Source organism: Marmota flaviventris, chromosome 1 (assembly GCF_047511675.1).
Source record: "Marmota flaviventris isolate mMarFla1 chromosome 1, mMarFla1.hap1, whole genome shotgun sequence".
NCBI classification, from domain to species: domain Eukaryota; kingdom Metazoa; phylum Chordata; class Mammalia; order Rodentia; family Sciuridae; genus Marmota; species Marmota flaviventris.
Window position 1 is genome coordinate 3,323,054 of NC_092498.1, and position 21,135 is coordinate 3,344,188.

General features: G+C 51.0%; 1 protein-coding gene across 2 annotated transcripts in view; it reads left to right on the top strand.

Moving 5' to 3' along the window:
• Paxip1 (PAX interacting protein 1) overlaps positions 1–12,322 on the top strand; it is a 46,764-nt gene extending 34,442 nt beyond the window's left edge. For both annotated transcript variants that reach the window (XM_071610690.1, XM_071610691.1), the window contains 8 exons: positions 1,119–1,189; positions 2,508–2,610; positions 4,304–4,472; positions 8,151–8,251; positions 9,887–10,021; positions 10,112–10,187; positions 10,282–10,341; positions 11,860–12,322. In XM_071610690.1, the coding sequence (XP_071466791.1) occupies positions 1,119–1,189; positions 2,508–2,610; positions 4,304–4,472; positions 8,151–8,251; positions 9,887–10,021; positions 10,112–10,187; positions 10,282–10,341; positions 11,860–11,876 (732 nt within the window). In that variant the 3' untranslated portion in view covers positions 11,877–12,322. The remainder of the gene's footprint in view (positions 1–1,118; positions 1,190–2,507; positions 2,611–4,303; positions 4,473–8,150; positions 8,252–9,886; positions 10,022–10,111; positions 10,188–10,281; positions 10,342–11,859) is intronic.
• The last annotated feature ends 8,813 nt before the right edge of the window (positions 12,323–21,135 follow it).

Here is a 21,135-nt window from a genome sequence, read left to right on the forward strand (position 1 = left end):
GCTTGGGAGGCCGAGGCAGGATGGCTTGAGCCCAGCAGCTCCAGGAAGCCTGGGTAACATGGCAAAGATGCCCCTCTGCGGCTTAGGAGGAGCTGGTCCTGCGGGTCCGAGAGGCCGGGTGGTCTCCGGTGCCGTGCAGATCTGCACATCTGGACACGGCAGCAGTGGTGGTCGGGGACTGGGAGTTGGGGCGACTGACGTGGTCTGGAGGTAGCTGTGAAAGCAGTGCGGTTCACGTGGTGGGACACAGAGAGAACCTCTGAGTTCAAAATGTGGAGGAGGGCCAGGTGCGGTGGTGCACGTCACGCCTGTCATCCCAGCAGCTCAGGAGGCTGAGGCAGGAGGATGGTGAGTTCAAAGCCAGTCTCAGCAAGAACGAGGTGCTAAGCAGCTCAGTGAGACTCTGTCTGTAAATGAAATACAAAATGGGGCTGGGGATGTGGCTCAGTGGTCGAGTGTCCCTGAGTTCAATCCCCAGTACCCCCCCCGAAATAAAATGTGGAGGAGGAGTGGACAAGGATAGGGCAGGATTGAGGGGCTGGCTTTGTCAAGACCCCACAGGGAGCTGGGGCTCTCTTCTGCCCCCGTCCAGATGCTTGAGCTGGTTCTAGAGGATCTCGGCTCCTTCCTGAGATGAAGTCAGGAAGTTCAGTACCTTGTCTTGCCTTTGGTAGCACTGTTAATCTGATGGTCATGTGTCTTTCATGATACTGTGGATGATGTTCCTGTTTTAGAAGTCTCTTTAGGGAGATGTGACTGCAGGGATTATAGTTTTCACATTCCAAGTTGGGGCACAGGATAAAATACTTGAAATAAAAACAGTTCTGAGGAGTTTGGGTTGAGGACTGGATATATGACACGAGGTGAGGACAGAAGCTGGCAGAGGCTTTCCCGGGAGCTGGAGGACTTGGTGGGTCGTGGGAGAAAGCCAAAGTGACTTGGGGGTCTCTGGAGCATGGCCTCCCCTCCGACCTGCCCGTGCCAGTTCCCCAGGTGAGCTCTGTCCTGAGGGTGGCGAGTGGGTTCTGGCTGCCAGTGGTGACTGGGTCCCTCGACACGCGCCCCGAGGCTTCTGTGTCGCGTGGAGACTGAGCTGATGGACGGTGTTTGCATTACAGGGTGGAAGGTTACCTCCCAAACTGAAGCAGAACGAAGTCGCCAGCGTCCAGCCTTCTTCCAAAAGGGCCAGGTATGATCTGGCCGTCCTTCACAGGTCCCTTCCCAGAGTCGGGTGGTCGGCGCGGGCCTCGGGGTACTTCCCACGAGCTGGACCTGAAAGTCCAGTTCTCTCCTTCATGATGTGTCACAGCGCGCCTCATTTTATTGCTGCAGAGAGTGAATAAAGACACATTTTTGCTTTTTTACTAAAAAAGCAACAAAAAAAGTTTTTATTTAAGGAAAAGCTTACCACAGCCCCAGCATTAAAACAGAAGCTGCTGTGGGGCAGCAGCTGGAGCCCTGGGCCAGCCCAGGCCAGGCTGCTGTGGGTGCACCCCCCCAGAGCACGCACTGGGCCTCTTGGCCGCCCGGAGCTGCGGTTCCTGGGTGGAGGTGTGTGACCCGCAGCAGGCCAGAGTGGAGGGAGGCTGGGGCGGGGCGGGGCGGGCAGTGCAGGCCGGGGCGGGCAAGAGGACCGCGGCAGCTGGGCAGCTGGGGCGAGGCGTGCCTCAGGCGGCTGGCTGTGGTGGGGTGGCCTGTGTGGCAGATTCACGTGCAGACCTTAGACTCGTCTGGTGCAGACACGCTGGCCAGTCTGGTCAGGGAGCAGGGCACGGCAGGTGCCAAGCCACCTCTTTCTCGGTTCTAGAGCAACCTTGGTTCCGAGCCTGTGGATGAAAAGCAGCCGGAGTTGTCCCCATTGTCCTCTCCTGCCCTCCCAGGTCCAGCTCACAAACCGAATGAGATCCTAACTACGAGATTGGCTTGACCATCTCCTTCAAATATAAACTGAGATAGGATGTGCTGAGGTGCCAGGCAGATGTGAGCACCTGGAGGCCTGGTTAGGCTGCGTGCCGCAGTGGGGCAGCTCGTTGGGTACTTAGGGCGGACGACAGGCTGGAGTTAGGACAGCAGGCTACCGGGCGCTCTTCCTTGGCCAGCTACGATTTGTGTGCCTATGACAGTGGGGGTCCACCCCAGTCACACACAGTTAGTTTTAAAACTTGCAGGAAGTGGAGAGCAGTGTTAAAATAGTGAAGCTAGCAAAGTCAGCAAAGTGGGAAAACCAGCTTTAATATTTGCCTCCATTCAAAGTGCATTTAAAAAGTGAACTGGGGGGACTCGCTCAATGAGGAAGGGCACGTTGATGGTAACCAGAAGTTAGCTGGTGCCTCTCCTGGCGGTTCTGACATGGTCTCTCTTGGGGTGACTTGATGTCAGTGGGAAAGGGAGGACAGTGCCACACACACTCTCGTAGCTGCTGGACTGATGACTCCCTTGCTTACTAGGAACACTCAGATTATCAGGAAACATTGAGCTCCTCACTGTTTGGTGCCTGTGTCTTGTAGGATTGAGGATTTACCGCCTCCTACTAAAAAGCTGACTCCAGAGCTGACCCCGTTTGTGCTCTTCACGGGATTCGAGCCTGGCCAGGTTCAGCAGTACATCAAGGTGACCTGCTCTGCCCCGCGGGCCCGTCAGCACTGTGTGTGCGTGTGTGTGTGTGTGTGTGTGTGTGTCTCCGGCTAGCTGCTCATGAAGCCAGTGTGGAACCCGGCTATCTGGTCATGGTGGTCTTCTCTTACGAAGTGCTGTAGGAGTCTGTCTGGTTAACATCTAGCCATCAAGTCACTTCCTGCCTAGTTCTGAAGGTCACGTCATACGTCAACGTCACATTTCAGTGCTTGGTTTTTTATTCAGACGTGGGACCCAGGAGCCATTTTTATCACTGTGTGACATTTACAATTCTTGAATATCATTTTTTTTTTTTATTTTTAAAAAATTTGTTCTTTTTAGTTATATATGACGCTAGAATATATTTTAACATCCATACGTGGAGTGCAGCTTCCCGTTCTTGTGGATGTATGTGATGTGGAGTTTCACTGTTCCTGTATTCATATATGAACATGGGAAAGTTAGGTCCACTTTATTCCACTGTCTTTCCTCTTCCCCTCCCCCTCCCTTCATTCCCTTTTATCCAGTCCAATGAGTTTCTGTCCCACCACCACCTGCCGTTGTGTGCTAGCATCTGCATATCAGAGAGAACATTCGACTGTTGGTTTGGGGGATTGGCTTATTTCACTTAGCATGAGAGTCTCCAGTTCCATCCATTTGGCAGGAAATGCCATAATTCCCTTCTTCTTCATGGCTAATATTCCATTGTGTATGTGTGCCACTTGAATGTCATTTCCATAAAGTCTCTGGCTTCCAGGGGCCCGTTGAACTCTATGGGTTCTCTGATTGAAACACAGTTTATCAGGATTAGTTTTCTGGGAAAAAGGAGGTTAACTCAGGATGTGGGGGAGGTTGTATATGTTAAATGATAAGTGGGAACAGAATCAAAAATACAGTTTTTGAAACAGCAGTATGAGAGATGATGAGATCCTGTTTGGTTTTGGTGGGGAGGGTGGTGTCATTAGTGGACCTCTGGGGATATATACTGGGGACTGAAGTTGATCAAATCCTGTGCCTGTGTGTGTGCCACAGTGAGACCCGCTATTCTGTGTGGGTGTTATATACTGATAAAACACTTTTAAAAAATAACTGGCTTACATAAGGCTGGATTCATACATCATACTCCTAATTTCTTTTAAGGAAAAGAAATTATAAATGCTATTATTATAAATCTAATTTACTCTTTCTTCTTTTAAGATGTGAGTGTGACTGGAGGTCTCCTTACACTCTGCTTCTTGGTCCAGTCTCATGCCATCACTTTTATTTTCTAAATATTTATATTTTAGTTAAGTAGGTGGACACAATACCTTTATTTTATTTTTATGTGGTGCTAAGGATCACACCCAGGGCCCACGCATGCCAGGCGAGCGCTCTACCCCTGAGCCGCAGCCCCAGCCCTGTGCCATCACTTTTAAAGTGGAAATAGTGGGGCAGCAGTGACCCCTCTTTTCCTTTGGAAGGTCTGGGCATGTCCACTTTTTACTTGGAAGCGAGCTGCCATTCCTGGGCACTTCTGCTAGTTCTTTGAGGGCAGTTGCTGCTGCTGGGCGACTGATTCTGCAGAGATGGCTACAGAAGTGCCCTGTGTGCTTGCTCTGGGCCAGGTGGGCGACCTGCTCCCGGCCCCAGGGGGTCCTGCCTGGCCCTTCTGCTCACTGGCACTTCCCCTCCCCTCCGTTGCTGGCTCCAGAAGCTCTACATCCTTGGCGGGGAGGTTGCTGAGTCTGCGCAGAAGTGCACCCACCTCATCGCCAGCAAGGTGACGCGTACTGTGAAGTTCCTGACGGCCATCTCTGTGGTAAAGCACATCGTGACGCCGGAGTGGCTGGAAGAGTGCTTCAAGTGTCAGAAGTTCCTTGGTGAGTGGCGGCTTGCTGTGCTGCGCCAGGGGCTTCGGTCTCTTTACCAGATTGATCTGCGTTTTTATCCAAATATACAACTAGAGTGTTGTTTAAGTGTTTGCTAATTATTCATTTAAGCTTATGAATTTATTTCATGTGCCAGTGATTCATCTGATTGGTATCTCTACGTTTTACGGTGAAATATGAAAGTCTTGGTCATCTGAATGATGTCAGGGACACATAAGCTCCACATCCCCCTCTGTTCTCTGCTTCGTGTATTCTATTGGAAATGTGGCCGCAAGTGACAGTCTCACTGTCTATGAAGTGCAAGTTCTCCTCTTTTTGGAGGGAGAACAGGTGCACGCAGATGTCCAGGTACAGTTTTGAGCATTGGTTCCTATTGGAGGGACAAGTTGTGACCTGCTTTCAGTTGAGCTGCTGTGGATCAGAGTGCTTGTGTTTGGGGCTGGATGTGGGGAGGACCCTTGTGGATCATGGAGGGCCCCCGCATGTGTTTAGGTCCTTGCCACGTGCACAGCAGGCCCGTGTCCTGTGCTCTTCTCCTTGGAGACAGTAGAGCCCAGATGAGCGTGTGCCTTTACATCTTGAGTTCCGTTGGTCATCGTGTCTGCCTATACCCTACCCCAGCAGGAACTGCAAGCTTCTCCATGTGCGTCCTGGATCCCAGGGGCCCCGGTCTGGTAGGTAGGGGCACAGGCACCAAGGGCAAGACAAGCTTCCCCCGCATTGGTTTTGGGGTTACAGACGCGTTTTAGAGCAGGCAGATTTGCAAGTATGGAATCCATGAATAACACGGCTCACATGTTAAGTAGTATCCTGAAATTTTGGAAATTTTAAGTGATAAGATACTAATGAAACAGAGGACAAGACAGAAGAAATAGTTGTAGATACAATTACTACAGATGTGTTGTGGCCCCCAGTTTTCTGTAACATGAAGAGCCATGCTGTGTGGAGTGTGACACGCTGTTTTCAGTTGAAATGCTGTGATTCCTCGGGTTCTGCTGTGTAGGGGGCGGTGGGCCCCAGGGGGCTGTCACCACACACAGCATGGCAGCCCTGCAGCGTGGGTCTCTGGGACTCTCGGAGCTGCTTGGTGGCCCCAGCCTGTGAGAACAGACTCTCTTATCTGTTTAAAAAATTCACATTTCATATTTGGTGGAAAATTCTGGTTGACTTTTATTTCATTATTGCATTGTGAATAGATGTTTGCTGTATTGATCTTTGAGACTTATCAAGTAGTTCAGTTATAGGCATTTAATATTGAGAAAATTTATATTGTACCCTTCAAATTCTAGAGTTTCTAAGAGAATTTTTCCAACTTAGTAATGATTCTGTTTAAAAGGAACCTTTTTTTTTTTTTTTTAGGGTAGTTGAGATTCCCAGCAAAATTGCAGAAAGGGCAGAGATTCTCTGCATGCACACATGCTCACACCCATGACCAGCATTCCACGCCAGGGTGGCACAGTAGTTACAGTGGACCTGTGTGGACCTTTGGGCTGTGGTCGCCTGTGGTTCATAATATTCCCTCTTGTTCTCCTGGCATTGCACATTTGTTGGGCTTCGACAGATGTATAGTGACGGACAGCCACAGTTACAGGGTCCTGCGGAACAATCTTGTGCTCTGCCTGTTCGTGTCCCCCTCACCAGCCCTTGGCCACCACTGATCGTTTTATTATTGTGTCTGTGGTTCTGCCTTGTCCAGAAAGTCCTGTAGTTGCAATTATATAGCTTCTTTCCCTCAGCAGTGTGCTTGTGAGATTCCTCCATGTCTGCCTATGGCTTGAGCTTCTTTTCAACACTGAGCACAGTCCTCTTGCTATCCCTTCACCTATGAAAGAGGATGTGGCTGCTTCTAAATGTTGGCATTTTCCGCTAAAGCTGCTGTAAACATTTGCACAGGCTTTTTTGTGGACATGCTTTCCGCTCGTTTGGGTAAACACCAGGAGCATTGTTCCTGGATCCCGTGGTCAGAGTGTGTTTAGTTTTGTAAGAAATTGCCAAACTGTCTTCCACTGTACCATTTTGTACTCCTGCTAGTAATGGCTGAGAGTCCGGGTTGCTCCACGTGCTTTTTAGCGTGTGGTGCTGTGTTCTGGATGCTGGTGGTTGTGCCAGGTGTGTGTAGGCATGACTTGGTTGACTTTTGATGCTGACTGTCTTTTCACCTACCCATTTGCCATTCGTCTTCCTTGGTGAGGTCACAACCTTTGCCCATTTTCTCATCAGTATGTGTGTTTTCTTCCCGTTGAGTTTTAAAGAGTTCTCTAGATGTTTAGTAATAGTTCTGTCAGTAAGTCTCTTACGAACATTTTCTACCAGTCTGTGGCTTACCTTCTCCTTCTCTTGACAACGTATTTTACAGAATAGATGTTATTAATTGTAGGTGAAGTCCAGCTTAGGAATTCTTTTCTTCCACTGATCATGCCTTTGATGTAGTATCGAAAAGTCATCATTGAACCCAAGGTCACGTAGATTTTCTCCTATATTATCTTCTACCTTGAGTTAATTTTTATAGAGTATAAGGTCTGTGTCCAAACTCGTTTTTTGCGCTGGATGTTGAGTTTATGTAGTGACGGGACTGCCAGAGGGTCGGCAGACTGTCCATGAGTAAAGAAAGCTTTTCACATTTGTAAAGCATTGATTTCTTTTTTTCTATACTGGAGATTGTGCCCAGGGATGCTTCCCCACTGAGCTGCGTCCCCAGCCCTCTCTATTTTTATCTGTGAGGTAGGCTGTAGCTGAGTGGCTGAGGCTGACCTCACACTGGCCACCCCCTTTTCCTGCTCAGCCTTTGGAGTCACTGGGATCACGGTGGTGCCACTGTCATTACTGGCAGTGTTTGAGAAAAGGAAGAGGATTTGGCCCACAAATCCTGGAACACGTGTCACCTGGCCCAGCTCTCCACCCCTCACTGCCCTTGGGAATGTCTGGCCGAGTCCAGCTGTCCGTCGTGCTGTGTGGGTAGGCAGTGCAGGAGCAGGCTTCTCTGAACACAGACACGGCATAAGAAGATGGACGTTTTGTGTACTTTAACTTTGGCACCTTGGGAAGGTGTTAAAACTGAAGGCCAGTAAACACTGAAAGCCAGGCTATTAAAAATCCTCAGAAGTCTTTAAAAGTTGATGGAGGCCCATTGTGTGTGTGTGTGTGTGTGTGTGAGAGAGAGAGAGAGAGAGAAGATTGAGCACTGTACACTTCTACACCCTTAAAGGGAATGTGTGTTGGCAAGCCAGTGAGGTGTGACCAACCCACCTAATTGACACTCACTGATAGACGCTCATATCCTTCAAGGCTCTGCTGGGTTGGCCTTGTTCACACCTGGATGTGGAGGCCACTGAGGCTGGCCCTCAAGGCCTGGCATTCTTCACCGTGGGCTGGACGGGGAGAGCTGGCCAGCTCCCAGAACAGTGTAGGACTGCAGTGAGCGCCAGGCAGGCAGGGGCAGCGCCCAGGAGGGCCCCTGGTTGGGCGGTTTTCTTTAAGGAGTTGACGGTCGCTTGTTCAGAGAAAGAACATGTGCCTTTTTCTGTCTGGCTGTCTTCAGGGAGGTAGATGAAGCACGAGGGGGAGCTGTGAGTATCCAGGCTGCAGAGGCAGAGGAGCCACCAGTGACCTGTGCTGCCCCAGCGCTGCAGGCCCCTGCGTGTTCTGAGTGTGTGCACTTCTGTTTTCCAGATGAGCAGAACTACATCCTTCGAGATGCTGAGGCCGAAGTCCTTTTCTCTTTCAGTTTGGAAGAGTCCCTAAAACGAGCACACGTTTCTCCGCTCTTTAAGGTACACTGGGAGGAAAACCCACATCAGCCAGGGTACACATAGTGGTGTCCAGCTGCATGTGCTGGTGACTGGGTGATCACCTGGCCGTCTAGTGGCCTTTCCTCCCAGGACACTGCCACATGCGGTCACCTTGTGGGGAAATGCAGAGCACCCCTGGAGAATTGCTCTTTACAATAGCTTCTTAAAAATTGGTACAAAATGGTGCTGGGGCTGTAGCTCAGAGGTAGAGTGCTTGCCTAGCACGTGTGAAGCCCTGGGTTCAATCCTCAGTATCACATAAAGACAAATAAATAAAATAAAGGTATGTGTCCATCTATAACAACAAAAAAATTAAAAAAAAATTGGTACAAAAATCAAACTGATAGATTTATTAGAGATTTAGATTTATTAGAGATACGATGTTCAGAGGAGATGGTCATAAATAATCCAGTTGTTAACAGACGTTGAAGTTCATTTTTCTGCTTTTAACAAATCTTTCAAGGACATTGCTTATATTCTTCTCAATAAATATGTATCCAGCTGGAGAAGGTACTTGAAAAGATATTAATTGAAAGTTGCATAAATAATTCAGAACTAAAGATTTTAAAATATTTGTTAGATAAGAGATTTAAAACAGTTGGGAATTTTTTTTTTTTTAATCAAAGAGCTAAACAAATCAATAAAGATAATCTGCTCTTTGAACTTCTTAAGGAGCCAGCTTAGGAATTAGAAGTGATTTGGAATACGGAGTTAGGATGCATTCCTGCACTCTACCTAAAGTAATCGAACTTGTCTACATATTTATTTGGCTTTTTTTTTAAGAGCAGTTGAAAACAGAGTAGTATTTCCTGACATACATAGGAGTAAGCTTGCCACAAAGTTAAGTCTTTAGGCGTCAGTGTTATTCTGACTGTGGTTGAGTCCAGATAGTAGAAAATAAAGACAAGGAAGACTGCGGGCCAGAAGTGGTGCTGTCAGTCTGTTGCTCGGCAGGAAGTGTGGTGAAAGGGAATATGGATTTACAACTTTATAGAAATTGTGAGCTAGGTGTGGTGGTGCCTCCTGTCTTCCCAGCCACGTGGGAGGCTGAGGCAGGAGGATGAAGTTCAAGCCCATCCCAACAACTTAATGAGGTCTTGTCTCAAAAAGTAAAGAGGGCTGGGGATGCAGGTGTGGGTTCAGTCATTCCCCAGGACATTGTGAAAAATGCTTACAACAGTCTTGCCTATTCACAGAGTACTCCATTCTTTTCTTTTTATTTCATTTCTTTTTTTTTTTTCTTTTGTAGTTGTAGATGGACAGAATGCCTTTATTTATTTTTATGTGGTGCTGAGGATTGAACCCAGTGCCTCACACATGCTAGGCAAGTGCTCTGCCACTGAGCCCCAGCCCCAGCCCCGACCCCATTTCTTTTAGGAACTTAGGGATCTGGTCACTTTTGATTATCACAGGTCATGTTTCATATGGAAAAGTGCTTAGCTATTCTCAAACTGACATTCTGGGGTTTTTCTAGGCCTAATTAGTGGGGGAATTCAATTTCAAAATTTCAGGAAGTTCCACCTTTTGTTAAAATCTCAGGGTAGAGTATGAAAATGTATAAATTCTAAAAATCAGAGCATTCAAGAAATAGTATGTATATTTTAATTTTACTTTAAGGCAAAATATTTTTATATCACCCCTGGAATCTGCCCAAGCCTTTCAACTATGAAAGCGATTGTGGAATGTGCTGGAGGAAAAGTCCTGGCCAAGCAGCCATCCTTCCGGAAGCTCATGGAACACAAGCAGAACAAGGTGAGCGAGGAGGACTGTGCTGTCCCTGGTCGTCCCGGGTAGTCCCGGGCGAGGCTCTTGTCACCGAGGTGCTCCTCTTCTTTTCCTCAGAGCCTGTCGGAGATCATCTTGATATCCTGTGAAAACGACCTGCACCTGTGTGGAGAGTACTTTGCCCGAGGAATAGGTAGGCGCGGTCTGTCCTGTGGCGTGTCCTGGGCCTGCGGGCGCGGCCTGGCATGGGTTGGCCCTAACGCTGTGTGTGGCTCTGCTTCCCCCAGAGGTGCACAACGCGGAGTTTGTCCTCACTGGGGTGCTCACACAGACGCTGGACTATGAATCATATCCTTTTTGAAAGAGAAGTGAGGGTCTCGGCGCTGGCACCTGGCCCTGGGTGCTTTCGGGGTGCATGACGTCACAGACCTAGGGTTGGTTTCCGGAAAACTGCTCACTAGAAAGGACGCGCTGTCTGGTTGATGTAGGAGCTCGAGTAGCTGGCAGTTGGATAAAAGAGAAATACTGTAAAAATAAACCAAGTCTTAAGTATTATTTTCTTTTTAGCCACTTGTTTCTGAGGTCGTAGTTTTCAAAGTGAGGTGCAGATGGTGTGCACTCTGCCCCTGGAGCTTTGAGATGGGGCAGAGCACAGCAGCACAGAAGTCTCGCAGCGAGTGACTTCCTAGCACCCTGTGATGGCAGCAAGAGTAGGCTTTTAGAATGATTGTAACATTTTTATATTTCAGGCAATCAGATAAACAATAAGCCTTGTTTTTTTTAAGTCCTTATTAACAATATGAAATATTGTTCTAATGTGTGAACAGCCTTAAGTGAAGCAAAGTGTAGTTTACAATCCTTACCAAAAATGTGTTTCCACCCCAGTTTATACCTGTGCCGGGGTCATGTTTCTTGAACCTTCCCCGTGGGCAGGGTTGTGGGCTCGGGGTCTGCTCTCTGAGTGCAGTGGTGCCCACAACCTCCAGCAGAGGCCAGCATTGACGGGCCATTCGTGACATGGGGATCTGTGTTTCAGGTGGGGAGTACATAGCCATAGAGGTCAGGAGGGAGTCCATCTGAGTCCTTGGTGTGCTCCTCCTTTGTCCATTGTTCAGTTGATTGCACGTTTCCTCTGGCCCTAAGAGATGATAGGAACGCAGTGTTACAGAGCTTTAACACCAGAGCGTTGTGCAGAAGACCCCCTGGGTGCCGTGGTAAAGGCACTTTAAGAGGGATTGTTGCAGAAACCAAGGTCATCTCAGCAGTGGGAGCCTGCGTGGTGGGGATGCTGCTTGGCTCAGAGCCCCTCCTCTTTGGCACAGAGCAGGGTGTTAGAAGCAAGGCAGGAGTTCTGAGGGAGGTGACGGAAGACCTGCTCAGTCTCTGTAGGTATGCCCTGAGCACTGAGCTTTATGAATGTCCTCTTGTGTCTTTAAAAACTTACACGAGCGATTTGTGGATATTATTTTAGGACCTTTTTTGATACCATAGCCTGAAAGTTGCCTGAAAAATCTTGCCAGAGTGTGTGTAGGACTGCAGGAGCTCTTGGGGACATGGGGGGTCAGTTTTCGTGCTGGGGCTTGGGGATGTGGACCCCCAAGGATGCGCACTGGTCGTGTTAGTTAGGAGGAGACTCCAGCTGCTGAGCTCAGGTGTGGCTTGGGTTGGCATCAGGCAGGCCGGACAGGCTCCAGGGCTGGCTCCAGCTGAGTGGCCCCCTTCATGTGCATCAGGGTCTGAAGTCCCTTGTGGTAGGGACAGGTAAGGAGAGTGCTGCAGCACTCTCTAAGACACCTAAAGCTGTAGAGGTCTGTTTATGCTTCTCTTTTGCCTTGCCTTTGAAGCCCTTTTCCTCAACAAGCCCACGTATAAATTCAACTGATGGCCTTGCGTGCTGCAGCCCGGATCCAAGGCCCACGGCTGGCCACCAATCATGGCGACACCAGGGCTTCCTTCAGATGTGCTTGTTTTCCAGCTGCTCCCTTAGGGACAAGACGCAGACGCAGGAGAACACATGTATTGCTTATACTGCATCTTTTTAAGATGTGTGATTTTATTCTGAGGAAACATAAATTATGTTTTGTACTATATGACTTTATGAGCCCACATTAGGTTTTATGATTCATTTACCAGGTTTTTAAATGTTTTCACAAAACCATATGGAACTTCAGCTACAAATAAAGTGATGTAAATGAAGACCTTGCTATCTAAATTATGGATGTTAAAGATTTGAAATGTTTTGTACTGCGATTATTTTTATTTCTTATACTCTTTTCTTTTATATTGATATCTTGCCAACATTTTAAATAAATGTACTTTTGAACTTCACTTAGAATCGAGTGACCCCTTGTTATCCACATTTTTTGCATAACTTATGCAAGTTGCATCCCACTGGGTGGCATTTGAAGTCATTCCAAGGCAAAGTGTTGGTGAGAAGTTTTCTCCTGCAGCAGTCATTCTGTTAGGCTGTGCGTCCACACCAGGCCGTGGGTCACCCAGCAGTCACCAGACACAGCACCGAGCTCAGAGCCAGATACTCCAGGGCACACCACCCTATTTCTGCTCCGACTGGACTACAGCGCCTGCCCGCCTGCCCGGCTGGGCTCTGAGTGCAGGGCAGGACGAGCAGTGGTTGCTGGCGTGGCTGCTGGCATTATTCAGATCAAGATGACTGTCCCATGCAGATGTACAGAGCTGCTCTCCTGTGTTTGCTCGTCAGATGTGCTCCTGAAACCCTGAGTTTGCTTCTGTGACAATACCGAGGATTCGTGATGGGCTTGAGTGTTGTTCTCCAGTCACACAGTGGCTCCAGTTTAGCTCCTGAGCACAGGTCAGAGGGAGCACACACTTTAAAAAGCATCAGCACAGAGGGAGCTGCACCCTCTGGCCCTCCGCAGGCTCCCACAGGCTGTGATGCTGGTGCTCCTCAGGTGCCTCTCCACTCCCACGGGGCCTGTGTGGCGTCATTTCTGTAGATGGAAAGGAGAGAGCTCTGGGGACATGATCACATGCCTCACATTCTAAAGTAAGGAGCAACATTGACAGTGCCAGCTTCCCGTCTGTCCCTTGACCTGCGGTGGTTTTGTGGTGGCCTGATTAACCTGGGGCACCCTCAGGTTTTAAGTATGACTGGTGTTTGTCACCGTCAGCAGAGACACCACCTGAGCCGTTCCAGCGTGACCTCGTAGCAGCCTGCTGGGGCATCCCCGTGTCAGCTCCTGAGTACCCATGTGGTATCTAAGTGCTTGGAGCGACTTACCCAGAACTGGCCTCTCCTGTCCCATAGGCGGAATCCGTTGCACATGCGGGCTCCTCCCTCCTCAGTGTTAGCAAGGTTTTGATAGTGTCCTTGCCAAGTTGCTCTCTGTCCTGTTACAAAGCAGTTTTCCCGACAAGATTCTGCTTGTCACAGCCATGCTAAAAACCCAAACTCTTGTGTTTGGAATCTTAATCCCTTGTGACGCCCCATCCACTCCTCATTCCTGCCACTCACTTGGAAGTACTTGCTGCTATGCAAGCCCCCAGACACATCATGACCTCCTGACGTCATCTGCTGGCCTCTTCAGAGTGACTTCCTTCCTCCAGCAGCGTTCCTGGGCACTCCCCTAGGGAAACCCTTCCTGAGCTTGAAACACTCCTGCCGCCCTCTCTCCATCCTGAGCCCTCTCTGATACAGTGTAGCGGATGCCTTGGAGGCCTGTGGTCATTTGCTGGCGGTCTGTTCCTTCCCTGCACTGATAAAGCCCCAGAGGCAGGATTAGACCCTCCTCACCTTTCTATCTGTGATAGGCAGGCAGAATTAATCCCCCAAAATGTCCGTGCCACTCCACAGAACCCGTGGGTACCATGTTACCTCTGCAGATGTAAGTAGGGTTAAGGACCCCAAGATGGGGACATTAGCCTGGATTATTCAAGGGAGCCCAAGCCAATCACATTAGCCCTTAAAAGTGAACAGGGAGGGTAGAGAAGTGGGGCATGGAGATGTGAGAGGACCCCACCTCTGCTGCTGCCTGCAGGCTGAGAGTGCCTCCACCTCCAGGGGCAGAGGACAGCCCTGGGTCCAGCCAGCCAGATGTGGGGGTCTTCTCCCTACAAATGCAAGTGACTGGCTTCTGCCGATGACCACAACCAGAGTGCGTGGGCAGTGGATTCTCCCCTGGGGCCTCCAGAAAGGAATGCAGCCAGTGGCCACCTGGTTTCCATGGGCTGAGACCCCACCATGCTCCTGGACTCAGCTGTCAGTGATGGATATGTGTCCTTTGGATTCAGCCCCCAAATCTGGCATTTTGTTATAACAACAGTAGAAAACTGACGCGGTGCCCCAGATCCTCGTGCAAAGCTTGGTCTCGGTACATGTCTGCCCACAGTCCACTGAGCTGAAGTTGCATGGCAAAGTGAAGAGCCTTTGCAAGTTTTTGGAGGGAGCAAGATGATAATTCCAGGGTTCGTTTGGAAGCAGGCAGTGGGGGGAGGAAGGTAGGTGAACAACACGATAGTCCCCTTTGTAAGGAGCAGGAAGAACTGGGGTTAGGATGGAGCTGTGGAGAGAGAGAGGACATTTTCAAAGGAGCCTGGTAAGTGCAGCGGGGAGCTTGGTGGTGACGGTGAAGTGCTTCTGCTAAGGTCGTCCTTCAGGAGCTGTTGTATGGGCCTTGGGCCCCCTTCAGCAGGTGGTGGAAGATGGCAGTGGACCAGCCGGAGGGGTGAGACGAGAGCCTCAGGCCCAGGGGGAGGCTTGCATCCTGCTGGGGAGAAATAAAGGCTCTCAGCGGCCAGAGTGGAGAAGAGAGGTCTGCTGGCACACGGGCTTCTCCCCCCCGAGGCGGAGGGGCTGCCGACTTGGGGCGGGAGCAGTGAGGGAGAGAGGTGCTAACAAGGGGAGCGGTATCCCTGTCTTCCTGGGAGTAGATGGAGGTCTTCCAGGGACTTCCGTGCCACCTCTTCACCCTTTACAGGTGACGGTGTTTCCAGTCACAACCGTTAGTAGGTGTGTCTTTAGCTTTGAAGGAGGAGAGAGAGGCAAGAGAAGGTCAAGTCAAAACCTGTATCACAGTCCAGGCAAAATGTTTCTCCGACTATCCACACGTTACACGCAGAGCTGAGTAGAGCCCGACCCAGAGGTAGGCAGCAAAGGGGCAGAGCATGAAGACAGAGAAGCCAGCCTCCCCACCCTTCCTGTCACCCAGGGGACTCTGCAGGCCCAAGGGAAGAACCGGCATTCTCAGCAAAATTGGCCTTCAGGTCCCCAGGAGTAACTCAGCAACCGTTAACATCACAACCACACATCCATCCGAGGGGCAAGAGGCGAGTGCTCTAGAGTGGGCGATTCCTGTCCGCTTCCCAGTGCACTCCCTCCTGCGCTGGGCCGTGAGGTCCCCAGGGTCAGCCCAGCCCTTGCGTCTGTAGCTCTGGGCTTGGTGGGCCTTGTTCCTGCTGCCCTAAGGTGGCCACAGGGCCCTGAGGCTGGGTGCAGCACAGAGCCAACCAATTCGTTAAAAATTCGAGTGTTTTCTCCAACACACAGAGAAGCAAAAATAGTGGGGAGTGTTCGTGTTGAAAAGAAGAAATGAAAATTGGACAGTTGTGACTTACAGATTTTTTTTCATGTCAAAAGATTCAATGCAAACCAACTTTAGAACTAGTTCCTGTTGGTCCAATCCACGTATTGAGAATAATAAAGGTGGGGATTTCGCGGGTTTGCTTTATTTTGTGTTTTTCAAGTTAGCACCATCCTGCCTCCCCCCTCTGCTCTATGTATACCAAAAGCCTGTTTTAGGACTAGGATGGAGGAGAGAGAGGGAATAGGACTTCTGTTAGAGCTTTCTGTACACAGTGGTGGGGGTACGTGTCGGCTGCTCTCTCACCCAGGGAACTCGGTGTCGGTTCCCCTCCGGCCTCCCTCTCCTCCCCGTGTTCCTTCCTCCCTCTCTGGACTTCCTTCTGCCATCTATTTATTTGTATTTGACTGGCGCTCTCTACCTGTGCATAAAGGCAGTCCCTGTGGCTTACGCATGTGCATTACGTGGTTTTCTAGAATCCATTCCCCTCCCCCGTCCACCTCCTCCTCCTCCTGATCCCCCTTATCTTCAGGTGCCACTGCCCCCTCCCCTCTCCTTTATTCTCCTCTAGCTTCCGCACGCGAGAGAAGACATCTGATCTTGGAGTTTCTGAGTTTGGCTTATTTACTTAGCTTAATGTTCTCCATTTCCATCATTTACCAGCAAATGCCATGATTTCTTTCCTTTTTATGGCCCAATAGAACTCCTTTGTGTACATACACCACGATTTCTTCATCTGTCCATTTCACCTATTGAGGGCACCTGGGTTGATTCCACAACTCAGCTATTGTGAATCGTGCTGCTGTGAACATTGAGGTGGCTGTGTCGCCATATATGCTCGTTTTAAATCTTTGGGGAAAATACCAGGGAGTGGGATACCAGGGAGTGGCCTGGTCATATGGTGGTTCCCTCCCTAGTTTTTTTGTTGTTTTGGTACCAAGGATTAAACAGGACACTCAGGACACTGATCCACATCCCCAGCCTCATTTTGTATTTTATTTAGAGATATAGGGTCTCACTGAGTTGCTTAGTGCCTCGCCATTGCTGAGGCTGGTTTTGAACTTGCGATCCTCCTTCCTCGGCCTCCTGAGCTGCTGGGATCACAGGCATGCGCAATGTGCCTGGCCTCTCCCTGCTTTTTAAAGGGCCCACCATACTGTTTTAAATTATATATGTAAACTCATATATGTCCCATAACTTGGTGTGGCTGTACTTAGTTGCTCCTTCCCCCGCATTTTTGAGTAGTCCCAGCTGTCCTGAATGTTTTTCTGTCACCGTGTCCCTATCATTGATGAACTCTGTTTTGTGGTGCTGGGGATGAAACCCAGGCCCCCACACGCTAGGCCAGTGCTCTGCACTGCCAGCCCTGTGAACCGTGCTGTGTAGGCACATGTGAAGTATTTGGATTTTATTTCAGTTTTCTACTCTCCTCACTACGTCCTCATAGAGAACTGGTGTGTGATTGCTGTCATTGTCATCGTGGCTGTCATTGTCTGGGACTCTTTGGGTGCCCTAGTGCAGAGCTCGGCTTTGGGGTGGTGTGCAGTGATTCTTCACGTCCCTGGACCACTGTCTGTAGGTTCATTCCATTGTCACCTCCACACACAGAAGAGCATCTGGACTTTTCAGTCTGGCCTGTGTATACTAAGAAATGGAGTTATCATCTGAGTTTGACACAAAGTGTCTGAGCTTAAGAACTGGTTACAAGATTGCACCATTCCTAGCTGAACCTCAGTGACCCACAGAGTTGTACAATTTGTCCTTCTGACGGCTGTAAAAATCAGTACCACTGTTGCTTTGGGGACAAGGGCAGCCTCCTTGGAAAGCCCTGGGAGATGGAGTGGCATGGACACGCATCACAGACAGTTTTGTCCCAGAGTCTCCGGCAGGTGGAGGAAGTTTCAGACAAGAGGAACCCTCCTCCGTGAAAAGCCCAGTCAGAAGCACCGACCGCTGTCCTGGAGAGAAGCACAGAGGCAGCCTGCAGCCCCAGGGGCTGTTGCTTCAGAGGTCTGAAGTGCTGCTCCCCAGCTTGAAGCCCTGCTGCCTTGCCCACATGCCAGGCAGTGCCATGTGGCTGTTCACATCCAAATGAATCAAAGTTAGATAAAGTTCAGAGACCGAGACAGGAGGATCATGAGTCGTGAGGTGCTAAGCAACTCAGTGAGACCCTGTCTCTAAAAAGTTACAAAAAAGGGCTGGGGATGTGGCTCAGTGGTTAAGTACCCCTGAGTTCTATCCCTGTTACCCCCCCCCACCCCCCAAAAAAAGTCAGAAAATCTTTAAAACGTGGTCGTGCTCCTGTCAGGCAGCCAGGCAGTGGGCCCCTGCAGTGTCCGGTCTCTGCAGAGCAGGGGGTTATGGGTAAGGTGCGAGGCGAACAGGCCAGCTCTGCTCAGCATGGGGGCGTGATGCTGGACACACAGCAGCACGGGTGCCATCTTCGAGACTAGTTGCTGGTCATCCGGAGACTAGTTAGCACACAGCTGCTCCAGCCAGGGGTGCCATCTCAGGAGCACCCATTCATGGTCAGATGCAGTTTGGATAGAGTGGCCTGTTGTTACCCACGATTCTCATCCATGCTCCAGCCTCCACGACGGTCCCCGAGGAGGTGCACTGTAACAGTAAGGATCTGGAACCCCACGTCACGGCACGGGCACTGTGTGCCTGGCTGGAGCCCAGCCTTTCACACACCCTGCTGTGCCCTCCCAGTGACAGCTGGAGATAGGTGCTGACGCTCCCCCACTCCTGCAGAGAGGGCATTGGAGCACAGGAGTCTAAGGCATGACCAGAATCTGAAATGGGGAGTGCTGAAGGGCTGCAGACAGGGCCCTGAGCCACTGTACCTGCGGCAGGTGTGAGGGCCTCACCGTGCTTTGGCCTGTGGAAAGGGATTGAGCAGAAGGTGAGGGGTGACGCCCTTCCCAGCCTCCCTGCCAGCTAACTGCAGGCTGAGGAGAGGCCTGGGTTGCCCGACTGCCTTCCACGCCAGCCCTGACCTGCCCTCTGTCCACAGGCCCTGCTGCTAGCCTCCCAGCCATCTGCTGGGCACAGGAAGCACCTTTACAGACAGAACCGTTCAGGTATGCAGTGGCCTGTTGAACTCAGGCACTTGGCTATTTAGAATGATGACCAGTATGTTGGACCACTGGGAGAGGGTCAGAGGAGGCTGTGGGCTGGGGAGCACCCCTTCCTGGAAAAGAGGGTGGGAGGGGAGGAGACTCAGGCTGCACTGTCCCTTCTCCCTACTCTAGCTGTGACCCAGGCCTTCACTGGACCCCTGTCCACAGCTTCATGATCTGGGAAGCAGGGCTCCAGGGTCCCTCTAGCATGTGCCTCATTGCAGCAAGTCCTGCAGCTTTGTCCAGCCAGCAGGAACAGTTCATTTTACTTGTAGAAAAAATACTGAAGCTTCTCCATGCAAGTTTGTAGTATCTGCTGCCCTGGACTCTCCTCAGTACAGCTGCTGCACCAAAACCCTGTCCTTCACCCAGCAGCAAAAGTGTCCCCACCTGCACAGTGGAAGGCCTGGAGGGCACGCTCCAGCTGGAGGTGGGCAGCCCTGGTGGACACTGTGCCTTGGCAGTTAGTGCTGCGAGACTGTGTGGGTGTCAGGCGTTCTGTCCACCCAAGGCCGACTTGCCTCTGGAAATGCCCAGGAGCCCCAGGACTTGGTCTAGAGATGGAATAGAGGTGCACATTTAAGAACAGAGGCTCTGGGCTTGATTGGTAAATTTGCTTTTCGTGTGATCTGGACATTCTCTTAACTCTGTATCTTGTTTCTTGCCCCCTAATAGGCCTGTGGTAAGGTGTGGATGAAATCAGCGCAGCCTGATCCCTGAATCCTCTCTGGACACAAGGAGCCTGGGGAGTGGTTGGCACCAAGACCCAGGTCAGGCCCCAGGAGGCTCTGAGCCCACCCTGCATCAGCTGCTCAGCAGTGCCACCTCTCAGTGGTGCCTGGGCCATCCCCAAGCCCCCGGTCCCTGAGTCTTACCTGCCTGGTAACACCCTGCACTGGTTGTAAGCATCTCAAAGTCAGCCAATGGTGCCCGGGCAAACCCTAGGTCTGCTAAACAGTGAGACTGTGTCCCCAAATGCGTGTTGACCCCACCCAGCACCCAGCGTATGGCTTATTCAGAGTTTTGAGGTTTTGAAGGTAGAAGATGGTCACATGGGAGGGTCCGAATCCAGGCTGACTGGCAGCCACAGAGGGATGACCATGTGGGCACAGGGAAGGCACCATGGGTAAGCCAAGGAGGTGCGCTCAGGAGCAACCGGCCTGCAGGACAGGGCACACTCCACAATGCCCGCCCGGGTGTGGCTCTTTGCTGTGGCCACAACAAGAAGAGGCCAGTGGACATGTGGCCTCATTGGCCTGGCTGCTGGCCGCCTGGCCCACAGCTCATGGTATCCTGCAGGTCCTTGTGCCCCAGAGAGGCCTTCATCTCTTTGGTTTCCTGCCACAGTTTTACCTCTGGTGCCAGAAAGGGCTCCAACCCTGGGGGAGTGCCACGGGCTGTGAGCAGACTCACCTTGTACCTGGGTGTGTCGGACAAAATCCTTCCTATGTGTCATTATGGAATTCTCGAGTGCTGATTCTGTGTCTGGGAATATATCAATGACTGATCAGCCAAAGTTGCCCCCTGCTGGGTTCTACAGGGAGAGATGGGAAGGCTGGGAGCCCGCCTCAGGAAGGTGCCCCAGTTTCCTAGCACTGCACCCACCCCTGCCCCAGAGGCACTGCTTAGGACTCCCTGGAGGGCAGACCAGTCCTTCATAGCCCATGCTCCTGCTCTCTGGCCTGACACCCCTGCGCCACCTCTCCTGTTCCTGAGGGTGGGTTCCTGGTCCCTGTATGCCCTGCAGAAAGTGTGTTACCCTCCTGAGGACTCCTTGAGGCTCTTTGGCCATCACGGGAGGGCTCCTGTGGGCTCCTACAGGCTCAGGCTCTGCCTGCCTTGCTCCGGGACCCAGCCTGCCCACAGTGCCCAGTGGTCTGCAGGAGCCCCTAGGCCAGAGTGTGGCCTTTGCTGCCACCTGCTGGAGTCTGTCAGATGACAGGCTGTGAGCGCTTTCCCAGGATCTGTGCTGGACAGCTCCCCCAGCACCTGCCTTCCAGACCAGCCTCCTGGGGAGCCGGCTGCTGACTGCAATGCACTTCCACAGAGCTCTACCCTGATGAGGAGGCCCTCTGAGTGTTCCTGTCTTTTGGCCATCTGTGACTGCTCAGGAGTCACAGAATCAGCCTCTCCAGGGTCCTCGAATCTTCTCATTTTCTGACATCTGAAGCCCCAGAAAGGTTCCAGTGACCTGTCTAAGATGGTAAAGTCAGGCTGATTTTTTTCCTCCCACGTTCAGGGCCCTAGAGGTCACTGTCTTTCACCTGTGCCCAGGTTTCCAGGTCCCCAGCTAGCCCAGACTAAGGCCCACAGCAGAGGCAGGCACGTGGGCATGGGCAGAGAGGCACTGAATTGCACCCTAGCGCCCCTTAGCACTGAGTCCTGACCTGCCCGGCTGCAGGGTGGGTTCCACACACCTGCTGGCTCCAGGTGTTGGGCCCAGAGTCACCGTGGATCTGAT